Source organism: Apostichopus japonicus, chromosome 15 (genome assembly GCF_037975245.1).
Source record: "Apostichopus japonicus isolate 1M-3 chromosome 15, ASM3797524v1, whole genome shotgun sequence".
Classification (NCBI taxonomy): Eukaryota; Metazoa; Echinodermata; class Holothuroidea; order Aspidochirotida; family Stichopodidae; genus Apostichopus; species Apostichopus japonicus.
In genome coordinates, this window is record NC_092575.1 from 19,067,479 (window position 1) to 19,083,583 (window position 16,105).

At 37.9% G+C, this 16,105-nt stretch overlaps 1 protein-coding gene across 1 annotated transcript; it reads right to left on the bottom strand.

The window, feature by feature from the left end:
• Positions 1 to 105: 105 nt before the first annotated feature.
• On the bottom strand, positions 106 to 14,915 carry LOC139980883 (nuclear hormone receptor E75-like). Its single transcript, XM_071992885.1, has 7 exons — positions 14,641 to 14,915; positions 6,490 to 6,628; positions 5,570 to 5,714; positions 5,012 to 5,193; positions 3,808 to 4,044; positions 3,131 to 3,383; positions 106 to 2,403 (listed from the first exon to the last, which is right to left on the bottom strand). The coding sequence occupies exons 2-7, from the start codon at positions 6,619 to 6,621 to the stop codon at positions 2,156 to 2,158; spliced, it is 1,197 nt and encodes a 398-aa protein (XP_071848986.1). The 5' UTR covers positions 6,622 to 6,628; positions 14,641 to 14,915; the 3' UTR covers positions 106 to 2,155.
• Positions 14,916 to 16,105: the final 1,190 nt, after the last annotated feature.

A 16,105-nucleotide genomic window follows, 5' to 3' on the forward strand; every position in this document is an offset into this window, starting at 1 on the left:
TTCCGGTAGATTAATGATCGGCTGAAAATTATCTACCACCCCCATCTCCACCTTATAAAACCAATAAAATAACAAATACACAAATCTATACAATAAAAGTCCGTGGAATTGTTGCACCCATTTTACTTTTATTATTAACCCTACTTCCAAGCACAGCAAATGTGAAAAAAAAGACTTAAGGTTAAATATTTCCTACAAAAAATGCATACATACAGACACCTACCCTCCGACCAGCAGAGGTCTCACTTTAAAAGTGAGAAAAAATATAATGAAGTAACAAATATTAGTTAATAAATCTTAGTTTGATTATGTGCAAATTAACTACAAAAAATATAGCATGGATAGCATGGCTGTGAAGAGCACTTTGCAATAGTTACTCTTACAAATGATGATGATGACTGCAGGGATATTTTTAAACTCATGTGCAACATTCAAGGAGAATTCTTGTTATTGTTCGTTTTGAATTTTTTTTTGCTATGCATATTCAATGATGTTCTAACAATCAGTTTAGCCAAACATAAACATGATAAAAGTACAAAACAGTTGCCAAGTGTTACACCAGTTTACATTTCCATTTTTTGTTCTTCTTATTGCTCCTAATTTTCATGACAATTATTTTTCCTGTTTCTATTTTCTGTATTTTGATCATGCTTTTTATCTCCTATGTCTACAAACAATTTCATTGAAGAATTTTGGCAAGTTGTAAACTACAATTTTTTGGCTAATACAATTGATATTTTAATATTTTATAAATTCTAAGCAGTAGCTTTATTTTTGCTTTTTTGAAAAGTACAATACAGAAATGCAATCTATTTTCTTTTCTTTTTATGTGTGTGTTAACCATGACAACGGGTATAGTACTGAATTTGATCTATGTCATTTTTTCAAATTGATTTTTATCAATTTCTAACTAGACAATTGTTTGTTTTCTTGCTTTGTTCATTGAAGTAATATATTACATGGAAGGAAAACAAAAAGAAAGAAGGGAGGAGAAAAAAGAAATAATATTTCCGGCACAAAAACAGCTGACAGAAATGAACTTTACAAAGGGGACCGAAAGACAGGACTCAGTTAGAAGCAAATATTTCCAGATCAAAGTAATAACATTTGTGGAATGGCTCCAGTAAATGGTTTACATGTATACAAATATCAGAACCCAAGAAAATATTTTTAAAAAAAGCTGTTTTGTCCTCAGAGGGGAACTTTAAAGTATTCTGGTGGTTTATTTTTCGATATTTTCGTTACAGTGCCTTCTGTTTTTAACATCTGATGATTGCACTGAACTAAAAAAAACGTCTAACCAAAATTGGGCTCTCCTACTACTTTTCTTGAAGTTTGATCAAATGAAAAATAAAAAAAAGGACAGAGTTTGTGCCAAATTTATAGTCTATTGTACGTAACGACGTAAGTATTAATTTATGCAAAACTTCTTCCGTGGGTGTATGAGTGCGTATGCGGTATTTTAAATTTGGATAAACATAAAGAGAAGGGAAGCAACAAAATAGGAAACAAAAATAGACTTTTAAATCTTTGCATGATATTTACAATGAAAGTGGTAAGGTTTTGCTAGCTATTGTATATGGTGCCTGCAGCTCAATTAAAAAGGTTTCATCGTTGTCAGTGAAAGCAGCTGATGGTTACAAACGTGTATTCCAGTGTGGATGATAAGCTTTAAAGTTTGAAGTGGAATGGTCTATTCACTGCTAATATAGCCTCAATGAGAAACTCATGTATGGATTCGATTCTATACGAGGATAAACCGACTAAACAAATACATGAAAGAGAAACTTGCACACTAATGTTGCCATTTCTTTCCACATCCCATAACATGGAATTAACTTTGCAAATTGAGTCTATTGTTCGCATTGATTCGAGAGATGGTATCATAAACGTATGAGAAGATGTGAGGGTCCATAGTATCGCAATACACAGACTACAGTATACATATCAGAGACAATTATATTGTCCTACTCTTATTTGCAGAGAATCTACTTCATAAGAATAAATCAGAATTTGTCAAATTGATTTTTTTTTTTCTTGGTTTCTGTGATATGATCAATTTCTCTATTTTAAGAGAGCTGAAGGCACGGACAGACAAATAATACAGATAGCTCAGCTATATATTAATAAGTACAAGGCATTGGTGGTGGAAAATTTAACATTCATAATCCAAGATCTCCTGGAGGAGGGCCGGCAACTCCACGTAGGGCCAAGCGGTCCGAAACTCGTTAGCACTGTTCTTGAAGATGGTGGAGATGGTCCTGAGTTTGGTGACCTGGACCAAGAGCTTTGCGAACATCTGTTTGTTCTTCCAGTCTCGTCGGTCCACCTCTCTTTTCAAGCACTCCAGGATCTTGTCCTGCCTGTATTCCACCTTTCCATTCTCCGTCAGTCCCTGGCGATCTGTAAAAAATAAAACGACATAAAACAATCTTGTACCAATTCCATAAAATGCCACCGATTGGGTAAAAGAGAAGGCATTGTTCCTATGTGAGATATACGTGAAGAGAAACGTTTTGCACACAAAAGTATCCATTTCAAAATCCGTACTAACCTGTGGCAGAGACAGACTACAGTGACTACCTCTATAATCCCTTGGCAAATACAGAGGATAATCTATATTGTATTGCATACGTCAAAACACTTTGCAAAACACTTTGCAAAATACTATGCAAAATACTACTATGCAAAATGGACACTATAGCTACATAAATTAAAAGATGTATACCACTTCTTGAACACTAAACTATCTTATTTGCAACATTTTATGTGAAACAACATTCCCTTAAAACTGCTCACAACTGCTCTACAAGTATCTGAAAAAAAGCTGCTCTCTGAAATATGACATTGGTTAAAATATAGAGTACAAACCTTGCTTTCAATTTTTAATTGCAAAAAAAAATTGAATGGGGGGGAGGGGGAAAACATCTAAATGTGTCGATGTGTGACAGATTCTTTCTTGTTGAAATTATTAGTATTTATGTGTCCGTTTGTTCACAGATATGACCACATGTATATTAACCTCGAATCGATTAAGAATGTGTAGGAGCTTTTACTTTCACTAACACTGTACTAAAAAGTGATTATGTCAATCCAATGTAAGTTTGCACGGTAAAGTAAAGATCCTTACCCTCGCTGAAGAGGACCACAGCAGAGAACAAGGCAATCTCTTCCTTGATGAGTTGCAGGGCGTTGAAACTTTTTGCAAATTCGTAAATGGTCTCCCAGAGTTGTTGGTTGTGTCCGAACCAATGAAGCTGGCACATGGGGAAGTTCTGGTCCGTGCCAAAGGTCATGTGATCATGACCTGCCAAAATGAGGGGAGCAGAGCGGATCAGCCACAGCTCAAAGAAACCAGTCTTGAGCAGAGTCATTTGGTCCACCTGAAAAGGAGAAATATGGTATCATTTATCTGTTTTCTTCCAAAAACATGAAGCTAAAATTATATAGACTTTGCTCCATTTTAAGAAGAAGATCTTATGCTAAGTTTTTGTATTAGCAATTCACAACTTCTTGTTATATTCACTGTCCACAAGGGATGGTCAAGGTGGATTCATTAACCCTAGGTTAATCGGCTTAACTCATTTGTTTGATTGTTTCCTTTGCCTGTACCAGTGACAAGTCTAGAAATGGGAATGTACAAGATCTGTACATCCAGTTCTCTGTTTTGTGCAGTAAAAACTCTTATTGTTCTTTGAAGAGGACTAATAAGAGGCGAGGTTTATTGTAATGCGGGAAGCTCCCTTTCAGTCAGTTGGGTAGCACAACTGGGTAATAGATCGAAACAAGTAAACATTGAGCATTCACCTGCGATAGTTCACAGAAACCAGGCAAGTTCTTGCTGTACTGGACGACGCTCACCACGGCTGGAGTAAGGACGTCGGCGAAGAAGGTCTTGACCGTGCAGACTTTGGAGTACATGTCGGTCATGTCCAGGGACTCTGTCAGCTGTGCAATGGTCAGATTTTGGACAGCCAAGACGGACAGGTCCACCTGAAGGTGATCGACTTGGGGATTGTGGACAAAGTTTTGCCGCATTTTCCACTGGAAAGAGAAAGGTGAGGAAAGTGAGATACTATCCAAACATTTTACACATTCCAAGTGGTGACACTGCAACCTCCTCTCCCATCCTCCCCCACCCCCCCACACCCCTCCCACCCAGATTAAGTCTATCCATCCACCAGCATAACAGCACAACTAGAAAGAATCTGACTGTCTTTGAAGTGGAAAATTCCTCCCTAAGGAAATAGCTTAATATAAAATGTCAGTTTCCATTGTTAATTGTTACAGATGTTAAATATTGCAAGAAAGTTTCTCTAAAGGTTAAATTCGACATGGCAAGTATCAGCACACCACCACATATATGTAAACACTAAGATGTACTTAATTAGCCTTACATTTCTCTGTATACAAGAATCTATGCAAATATAACTAACGTCAGTGGCGTAGGAAGGTACTTTTGAGTGGGGGGGCTGAAGACTGATGGCCGGCCTGGGGGAGGGGTCTAAGGGGAATTATTTTGCATTTCCAGGTAGCCTCAGATGCAATTTGGTGCAATATAGCACACTTCAACACCCACTCCATTTCGTAAATAATTATGCATTTTCACCTGGCCTTAGATGCAATTTGGTGCTCCAAATGAGATTTTTTTCTCATTTGGAAATGAAAAAGGGGTTTTCTGACTTGCGAAGGGGGGGGGCGCAGAATGATACTTCCGCCCCCCATATTTTTCACTGGCCCCCCCCGGTTCCTACGCCCTTGACTAACGTCATCAAGAGAAATCTACTAATTCTACTAGCAGCTTGGTCATGTTTGGACAACACGAAATAATTTAACAGCGTCTTGCAATCTAGAGCAATCATAATCACAAATTCGAATTATTCTATCACAGCTGTCTTGTGAATATTTCAAAGCAAAATAAAAGGATAAGACTTCATATCACACAGTTTTCTGTAAAACTTAGGGATGAAGTAACGATGAACAAAGTTTGTGTATGAATGGGATGACTTACATGAGCATGGGTAGCCGTGTCATTCACAGCCGATTCGTATGCCACCGACACCTTCTGGATGAGAGCGTAGATCTCACGATCTTTGCGTTCTCTCTCGTTGATCTGCTCCTTGGTCTGGAGGCTCTGAATCTCGACCAGATTTTTCTGACGCTGGACCTTGGAGTAACGTCCGACTCTGACAGCTGATGGAGGGAGGAGCAAAAGAGATGAAAGTAAATAATAGAAAAACAACTGACCGAGCATAAAATGGGAGCGGGCACCTCCAGAGTCCAGAGTTTCGATGGAGGCGCACTGTCATATCGGTCCTATACTGTGCGTGTTATGTTCTGCTTTAAGTAACACAAAAGTAACACGATCGCTTGAGAGCGCTCACAAGCTGCGAACACACCCGATAAACTTGTATATAGACGCACAGGGTGATCCACTGACTCAATTGGTTCTCATGTTAGGTTCTCTTCACCACTCATGGTATTATGTATTTCATATATATGTATAACAGTATATTTATAGCAGTGTATCTACATTAATACATACAAATGTGTACACAGCAATACTTACAGTGAATGGACATTCCAACAGCCAAACACTTTTGGTATCGACAAAAAGCACAGCGCCCTCGCGTAGATTTCACAATATCACACTTGCTGTTGCGTTGACACTGAACAATCAATGTCCTGTTGCCAATGCATCTCCTGAAAAAGCCCTGTAGACAAACAAGGATATACAATGTTATTCAAATCCATATAGTGGCCAATCTCATGGACAATATTCTAATTAGTTCTTAATTCACTCATACAAGTGCAATGTATGGTACAGCAATGAGAGGGATCACTGTAACAGCAGTTTGCGCCTCTTATATTAGAAATAATTAAGCTTAGGATATTTCAGGTATCCAACTTTCCACACCATTAATATGTTAGGGACTACATACTATGATCAAATACGATACCAGAGAACATGCAACTTAAAACACTACTACTTTTAATGTTAATTTTCAATCAAAGAGGCAAAGCATCCAAGAGGCCTCGGGATGCAACCCAGTTTTTCATCTTTGAACGGACCACAGTTTTCCCAAGATAGCTCGTTTTTCTTTATATTGAGCAGATGCCGAATGACGGCAATTACCGATAATATTAATGTGAAGTGCATGATTAATCAGTGAAAGCACTGACTTATTCGGTATAAATTAAACAAGCTGCACCATGCAAATCAAGACAGAATTATAGCTAAGGCTGGAATGCTTACATATCGGCAACAGATATTTTCTACAAACTACGAAACTTTCCGATTTTGCAAATAAAGCAGCTTGATTTAATGATTTGCAATTATTGTCAATTAACTACTGTGAAAAGTTCTAAGAAAACAAATTTTGTTGTCAGGTAATCACAACAAAATAAAAGAGTTTCAGAAAATGATATGAACAATTTTCATGCCGTGCAAAGTGAGATTTTGTGATAATGTTTGTGATAAATACATACCTTGCATCCCTCGCATGAGGTCACTCCATAGTGAATGCCTGATGCTTCATCAGCACAGACCCTGCATACGGAGAGGATGGGACGAGGATGTTTGACCAGGGGCTTTGCAGCTTTCAGCACCATGGTTGCCATTGTTAACCTGTGGAGGAATAAAAGACTTGAAGATGAAGAAAATGTGGAATCTCAAGGGAAGAATTATAAGGAATTCCTTCTGTTATATGTAATGCCATATTCTTTGGAGCTGTTTTTCAAATTAAGCTATTTGAGAAAAACTAATGGAGATGTACATATGTATATTGCAATATCATCATCCCAACAACTCAAAGTCTTCCTTTTAATTCCTGCGCAGATGGTTGAAGAAACCATGCTAATTGTGGGGATATACAGTAGCTGATGAACTCTTCCACACCACGGTACATTTCAATGGATATACAAATCATCATATCAAAAAACCCAGGCACGTAGCCAGGAATTTACCTAGGGAGGGGCGAACGTGTAGGCAAACTATCAGAGCTGTAGATTCTGCATTGAAGCTATGAGCGTAGCGCCACCATGAGTTGGCGTGAAGTGTACAAGAAACTTTTGGCTGAATATGCCTCCTAGATCGCTGGAAATGGCACTTCCCAGGCCTTGTAAGTTGCAACCAAGCTTGAAATTACTAGCGATATCATAAAAACATACAAAAAAATATGCTCAAGGCCCGGGGGGGCAGTCGCCCCCTTTCCCCCCCCCCCTTGGCTAAGCGCCTGAAACAACTCTAGTCTTTCCGTCATAATTCCTACTCAGACGGTTGAAGGAACTGCGTAAGAGCAGTTAATGTCTCATTGCATGTTATACTCTTCTTTACAACACAGCTGTCTGCTCATTTACCAGAGTTACCACTCAAACAAATAGCTCAATGGAGTGTAAATGAGAATAAATCAACGACATTTAAATTCTTTTAAGAACTGGCATGACCTTGCAGACTCCCTGGCTTCCATCAAGTGTAATTACTGCCTCTGCCTCCTGAGAGGCAGACATTTTTTACTTCCTAAGTGCACAAGCAGCTTATCTTAATACAACAATGGTCACAACTTTCAAGCAGTGGACACACACACACACAAAAGACCAAGAGAGCAAGTTTAGAGTTGACAGTAAAGCTTCATCATATAGCTTCTTTGTTGATGAAACTCTTGTATTATGAGAATAACAAAAGAGGGATATTCTACTACCATGAATCTCAACAGTAAGAAAACACTGATTGGTCAACTTAAGTGCATGGACATTCTTGAAACTAAAATGACTTCAAATGAGGTGCTATTCAAGTTATAAGCAAATCTAAACCCTTTGCAGGTCACAAAGAAAATAAAAGATAGAAAAAACTATTACAATAAATTAAATAAATTAAAAAGCAAATTATGCAAGCAGAACTGCACCTTTTTGTTAGTTCCTACATTGCACATTAAAGATAGAGTAAGCTAACTAGTTGTGTAATCAGGATATCTGATTGCTTTTGCATGTTATGCATTCCGTCCATTCTCATAGAAAAGTAAATATTTAGGTTTAAACAATTCTTTGGTAGCCATGTTCCTTGCAAATTTGTGTCACAAATGGTTCACCAATAAACAGTTGTTGGGATCACATGATCTGTCTTTTTTTTACTAGAGCTGTTCTCAGTTGCCTTCAGTCGTCAACGAACTGTGACTGTATTTGAGCCAAGAAACATTGCTATTAACATAAGCATGTGTCTTATAGTAATTTAAGCATTGAATTTGCTACCCTATCCAGAACTAATTATCTCCAGCTTGTTATCAAGTGCTCATATGAATAAACAGTTAATGTGCGATCCTTGGAAGGTGATCCCGCAAAAATTGGAAAATTTGATCCAATTTATGAACAAATATTGTACGTAATTGTAATGGCAATTGCAACAACTAAGAAAGACAGTGGTATAGGCACCTTTCATGCTGAAAATTTCAAACGAAAAACAAAACAAGAAAATAAGGCCCAATCTATCTTAGAATCTTGCCAGTTTAAAGTCTAACTGTGCACAATACTGTACTTCACCACACTATTCACCATGTTGGCATTCACATAATTGTTATAATTCCCCAGTCAGTTTTCTGCTGTTCATTCACTTGTATGTCACAGCTAGACATGTATAAACACATACATAGTGTCCTCGAGCCCACAAGGATAAGAAATACCTCTCAGAAATTCAAAACATGTCTAGAAGTTAGCTAGTCGACCTAGCCTTATAAGTTATAATCTACTCCTGGGTATGCCAATTGAAGAATATACTACTACTATAGTACTACCCTTACTGGTACACAATGGTAACTAGTTTAGAGTATTAAAACGTTTCCAGTTTAGTGTTACATGGTAACTAACATTGCATTCACGTGCATGTTTCTTCGCACTAGGCCTACATACTATTGGTAATTAAAAATTGGGAACGTATGTGTGTACGTTAGTCTAATCCAAAGTTGTGTTAATCTTACGTAACGACGTAACGTTGACCAGACAGTGGGCTACGTAAATTAGTATATACATAACACTGAGCTGGCTACCGTCTGCAGAGAGATCCCGAACAACAAGGCACGGTTCTTCCTAGCACATTCCAATGGTTATATTGAACAATGTCTAAATTTCGTAATATACTGGAATAACTGGATCTGAGTAAACCTCCAGCTGGACTTCAGTAAGACTCATGCTGGTCTAGAATACGCAACAAACCTGCCTGGGTGTAGTGCGAACCTAAGACTAGTTCACCAAGTTGGGTATTACACAAGTTTCTTGGGGTAACAGAGGGCGCTATGCTTAAAACGTTTTCGAAAATAGATTTCTTTGGCAAGCCGACTTGTCTCCCTGGCCAACCACAATGATTCATTCATCAGAGAAAAAGTAAGACGGCACTAAGGCCATTATTTTTAATTGTGTAAGCATAATATTTTATATAACTACGGACTCATTATTATATATGTTTTACCATAATGGACTAGTTAGAAAAGTGAGCCTACATTGCCGTTACGCATTCGTTCGCGGTTTGAAGGTTGCAACTTTCTGCCAACGTTGAGTTACCGTCTACAACTGAAGAATATAGTATGGCTTTATTACAAGGAATCTCGAATTGCACAATCTTTAATCTCCGTTTTCGATTTCATAATTATGAGCGTTGTTGTAAACGTCGTAATTTTTTCCATCTCGATATTATCAGAAGGTTACAACTAACTTCATCAACGATGATGGAGAACATTAACGTTGACATAATATAAAAAAATATAAAAAATACAATGCAAAATTATGCCCAACATGTGTATAGCCTATCATGTAAATCTGAAAGTATGGTCACATAGCAACTAAGTTTTAGAGACTCGATATATTTCTCACGCAGTTGTGCAGATCTAAATCATTCATTAACGCACCAAAATTATTCTCCTAGTTGGCCTAATCTATATCTTTGTGATTGCCACCTAATATGAAACTATATTAACCGTGGAAAACAAATCACAAATAAAAGTGAAAGACGGCCTGACGAAATGATGAGAACGAAACACACGGAGCAATTGCAACACTGACAGACAGCCTGACACGCATACATTCATTCCAAAATATAATACAGCCTACACTTCATTTTACCACAGTATCAAGTTGTTTCCCTTTTGCTGAGATGTCATATCCTACACCGTTATATCTGTTATACGGGATTCCTTTCTCTATGAGTTTCAATAGTATACCAATATGCCGGGAACTTCATTTTTCATTGCGGCTTCCTGCTGAACTTACATGAGAGTTGCTGTCTTGGAAAGCCATTTAGAATCATTATCGGAACGGAATACACAGCTCTATTAAAAAGTCACCGGTATTATCCCCAAATATGCTAGAAAATCTAATAATGGTCAGACATGCTCCAATTTTAACAGGCATTTTACTACCACCCTCATATTTTGTGTTTTCTTCAATGTTATATTTTAATGTATATTTATTTACACTCCTCAATGTCTGGAATAACTTGGAGATGATGATGTTGATGATATACAAGGAAAACACTTATGGAAACTTCTAGCAGATATTTAGCAAGCTAAAATTTGGGACCATGACTGATGTACTTTAGGCTTAATTTGGAATGTCGTACTTAACATAACTTTTAAGTAAACAAAACCTTATACACAAAATGTCACAAAATGTCACAAAATGTCAGGCAGTTAGAGGAAGTACAGTCGTCTATTCCCCCTTTTTTATACTGCTTTTTCAAATTGCCACCATGTAGGATCAGGCTTGTCACCCCCCCCCCCCCCAACCCCCACACCCATCCCATCACCGACTGACTTGAACATAATTCGAGTTCCTGTGGTTTCGGAAAGTATGTCAGTTGGTTTTTAACTGAAATCACTCGGGCTTAATGTGTTTGAAACTTGGAAAATGGAACTGGTAGTCTTAATCACGTAAAATGGTGACAATATGTCCAAATTAAAGATTTTTTGGCAGTCTTGCAAAATTATTCTAGGCCTGGGTATCTCTCTGTGCTGCTTTTTTTTTTCTCTACTCATTGAAAATCATTCAACTGCAGTTGGTTTTGATTGATCGCCGTATTGTAACATTCCATGTATATCATCTATACATAGAATATGTAAAAGTAAGAAGGCCTGACGTTTCGATCCTAGCAGGGTCTTCTTCAGGGGCTATTGTTCTATAAATAGAACACATATATAGAGTTCTTCACCCAACGATACGGTCTAACAGTTAGTCTACAACAATGGTGCCACCGTATCCTTGGCACTAAACAAGATGACTAATAATGTGTCCTTCCCTACAGTGGCCGTATGCCAAAAATCACGGTCGCTATACAGATCAGTATAGACATTATGAATAGGAACGTTTTCCTGTTTATACTTCTAAGAAGATCGATAACAGTACGTAGAATTCTAACTTAAATACAGAGAGCAGCCAGTTCGATCCATTCCTTTCAATGTCTGTTTATTCTGTTAAAGGAACAAATAAGTTGCTACATCAGTCGTCTGGTGGTTTGGTTTTCGTGCCCAGGTTCTTTCCTGGGCGACTTTTCCTTGGAAAAAAAGGTTGCTACATCTATATTTCCTTGTAATGTAAACCCAAGAAGACATTGCAGTGTCCATCTAGATTCGGCCGCCCCTCTCTCATCCAGGCGCAAGCGGATAGCAGACTATATAACCGCCTCACCAGCGTTTGTGTATGTTTGTGTCTGTGTGTGCCGAAGTAAGGGGTAACAGGGAGGGAGAGGTGGACGGGATGGAGGGTTGGACCGAAGGAGAAGGGTGGAGGGAAGGAGAAGGGTGGAGGGAAGGAGAAGGGTGGAGGGAAGGAGCCGGATGGTTGACGAGGACTCAAGGGGGAGAAAGAAGTGCATATAGTAATTTACTTTATAATAATTGGATGTATTATCAATCCATTCACCGAACCAGAAAATGTAATTTTTTAATTGTAAACGCGTGATTATGGAATGTTGTTTTGAATGCAAAACATGTAAGGCAGTTAAAGGGAAACTAGGTAAACCATTTTTATTGACAGGGCTTTCTTTAGTTCTGCAAACACCAATGAATATATCATGCAAGGATGAACCGAAACGTAGAACGAACTATTATGGCATCCAGAGTGTGTATGTTGTTTATTTTTTTTTGAATTTTCCTCATTGTAATACCAGCACATGTTTGCTATAGAATCAAATTTCATATCCGAACTTGGAATCAGGCTTGGGTATAATCTATTGGCTCCAAATTTGATGACTTGCTAACCTTTGGTAGAATATTCTCTACATCACCTCAGTTCCAGAAAGTTCAAAGATTTCATAGTATTGTCATATTTTCAGATGGGTTAAAGTTGACAATTTAATGCCTTACGAATTGGGGAACGTTAACATATAAAGATCGAGTAACGAATAAAGTACGTAGAACAGTTTGAACATTTGGGTGACCATTATTTCACATTCTAGCATATTTGGTGGTAAAACTGCGTATGATCTCTAAAATGATCGAACTATCTATAACTTGTTATTCTTTCATGCATAATCCTACAATTTAGTTTGTTAACTGTCAACTCCCCCACCCCCCCCCCCCCAACATAAACATGTACAAAAGCAAAGAGTTATATCTGCTAGATTTTTAATGGCCGAGTGTTTTAGGCGGTAAAGTTTCCTTAGACAATTTTGGTCGTTTCTCTTTGTTTTTCCTTTATTTTCAGTCATTACCTAACATACACACTTTACATGATAATATAGGCATAGGCAAAACTTTTGACACAATGAATTTGTATAAATTTCGTCATTTTTCATAACAATTACAACTTTTATATGATGTTCTATATAGTGTTTTGATTCTGTATAATGACACATCGAAAGTGGTAAAATATTAACTAATTACAATACGCGTAGTTACACTGTCGGTGCGTTGAGTATACATATCATACATGTGTGCTGTGTTATTACAGTCAACCAGGAAGTGTATAAAGCCAGACAGTTCCTCGATGATCCTAAAAGCAGGAACTTTGTATATCAATGTATAATAGCCTATATACAACTGTCGTTTTACCAACAACAGTATCTACGCAATACGTACAACATAGCCGACAGCACTTATAGTCACATACACGTGTTGGTCTGAGTTAGGGTTTAGATTTATAGTCCTCCCACCCCCGCCCCACCGCCGGGTATAGTCACTGGTGGTTTGAGACAGGCGGATAGAATGAACCCTTTTGTTTTCTTGTATTAAGAGAAACATTAGTAACATTTTTAGTAAGTAGTAAAGACTATAGTGGGATGAGGAGGTGGTCACATTAACCAGACGCAACATTATTTATGTAGCCTACCCCGGCTTATGTTTTCTTAGTTCTCTGTGTTCTGCTTATGATGACTAAGCTTTTAGCATACGTGTTTTGAATCATGTTTTTAATGTCGTTCCAATGTCATAACGTCATTGTACATATTAACGTGGTTGCATAGATATACATGTAACATGATATAACCGCACAGGCAAGTTCTTGTTAACCCGGATTTGTATTGTTTAAGTTGTGTGAACAATATATTGACCATTTGAATAAACTAACTGAAAGCATAATTTGTTATTTTATTTATCGAAAACCATCTCATCAGGAACTGAACGTATATGGATGGGATGAACACTAAAACGTTTACAAACGAATCTGAAGTCAATTACAATAACTCGTGTTGTTTCCTGAATAGGATTTAAGCTCAGTGGCTCACTATAGGAGTATTTTTAAATGGATTTAACCCACATATTATTCTAAGTTAGCTGGGTTGAGGATTGTTAAATTAGTGCATTATTGGTTTTAAGGAGATTAATTTCCTGCTCAACGCAACGCACTTTGCACCATCGTGCTTGTGAACACCATCTGACATGGCATCGTGTCGTATAGCCCTACATCTCTCTTACCCCTTGTACCCCTGTCCCCTCCTGACAAGGGGTGCAACCACAGTATACGAGTGGGGGGGGGGTTACCCCTATAAAAAATACTGAATGGGGATCATGCAGGCTCCACTGGCAAACAGAATAATACAAGATATCCCGGTGAACAGAACATAAATATACAATACGTATGTGAGGTACAACCTAAACAGTTGAATATACGCACCCTCCATGTGAACAACAAAATCTCGAAGGGGAGGGGGCACCTTTTCCTTTAGACTCACTCTCCTGGAAGAGATAGTATCTTGCTTACCCTCCCCAGGATCAGTTGATACGCCCATGCTTCTCGCCCTCACCGTCTTTCCCCCGCCTGAGATAGGCCTATGCTATAGGCCAGCATAGGCCTTACAGGCCGATACGCCTTAATGCAAACATGATAGTCTATAGTAAATATATGCATAATTATACATCAAGAAGCTAAACAAGTTATATCGTATAAGCAGTTCAAATATCGCAATGTGAGAATTCGTTTTTCGTTTCATTATTGCGATACTTTTTTTGCTGTTGTTGGTAATATTAGAGACGTTACGACTGAAACCTTTTTTGACGGTGTGTACATAGTAAGTGCATGAGCATATTCATATAAATGTATTTCCATTTCATGATCACAATTAAAATTTGCTACCAAACTTTCGTTAGATGTTGATTATTTGGTTTTGATCATTATGATCTTCTTTTCTTTAATAAGAATTTGAGTCATGAAAATTAGTCTTACCTGAAGGATTTTCTTGAAGTATGAAGTAAAAATCACAAAAGTAAATCCCAAACACCGAACGTTTTTATATGGACTAAGAATTCGCCAAAGAAGTCGAAATATTCGTCGCAATTTAATTGATGGTTGGGTCCAGCCCAAAATTTGTTCGAAGACCAGCTTCTGTTGAGACCCTGCAGCGACCAGCGCCCGGGTAAATGGAAGGAAAAATATCGAAAAGGGACCAGCCCGTTTTTTACGTTTTCTTTCTGTGGTTGCTTCAGCAGGTATGAATAACTGTACCGTATAACAGAATACAAATTTGCTATACATACATAGTTAACTGTACGACTAAACGCATGCACCCGTTATTATCTACCGTTTCATGACGCACATAGCGACAGCCAATCAAATGCGTTCTTGATTACCAATCTCAAGAAGTATTCGGACAATCTACGTCACTAGTGCGTGAACAATAAATACCGTCACGCTTGGAGCTTCGCTATAACAGATTCTGTGTAAACAGGGTAAAACTGTCTGGAGACCCTCTGCACTGGGCTTCTTTTTTTTATTGTTGCACCCATTGCGAAACCTCTGATATAACATTTGAGTTGTAACTTAAACATAAAACATAAATCCTAAGAAGAACGATCACGTTTTAGAATTCTCTGTATTACGAGCAATTCATCAATTAAGAAACTACCACACGGGGATTAACGTAAGGAGAGGTTGAGAGAGAAGGGGTTAGTTCCTTTCAATGTATATCCACGACTTTGTTCACGGTTGTAAGTTTGTGGAATTTCTTTATTATGTACGCCCACATTTTGACTTCCGAATTGGTATTTAGTTTACGGATTGATGTCAATTCGATCCTATCACTGGCAGTACCCCTTACAGACTCTGTTGTTCGTTGGCACACAAGTAATAATGAGGTAACACCACGTGTTTTCTCTTTCCCATATACACGAAGCGTTACTGAATAAACGGGTTGTTTTTGTTTATTCAAAAAAAAATATGGTATATATAGAAATAGTCAGTATTGTTGTGGCCTCATAATCTAACCTCGGACGAAATATTCAGGTTAAGAAATTTTCTTGTTTACTTGTAACGGATAGGGGAGAGGGGAGGTGAAGAGTTGTGCTGTTCTTAGTGTGCTGGGTCGGGGGAGGGCCGGGGCAGTTCAATTGTGACTTGGTAAGGGTACCGTATTCCATTTTCATCGACTGTTAACAGTTGTGTGCACAACTCATTTCAGTGCTTGTTATAGTTGTGTGTAAAACTCATTTCAGTGCTTGTTATAGGTCCATATCAGTTGCAAGTACATGAAATGATTTCTTCGTCTTTGAATAGTTCTAATACAAAAGGTTAACGAACCTCCCAAATTTGTCATGGACTCATTTTGTTTTCGTCATCAAAATCATCAAATTATTTATAATACGTGTAATCTACTTCCTTTGCTAAAGAATTTCCCAGGTTTGAAACAGCGGAT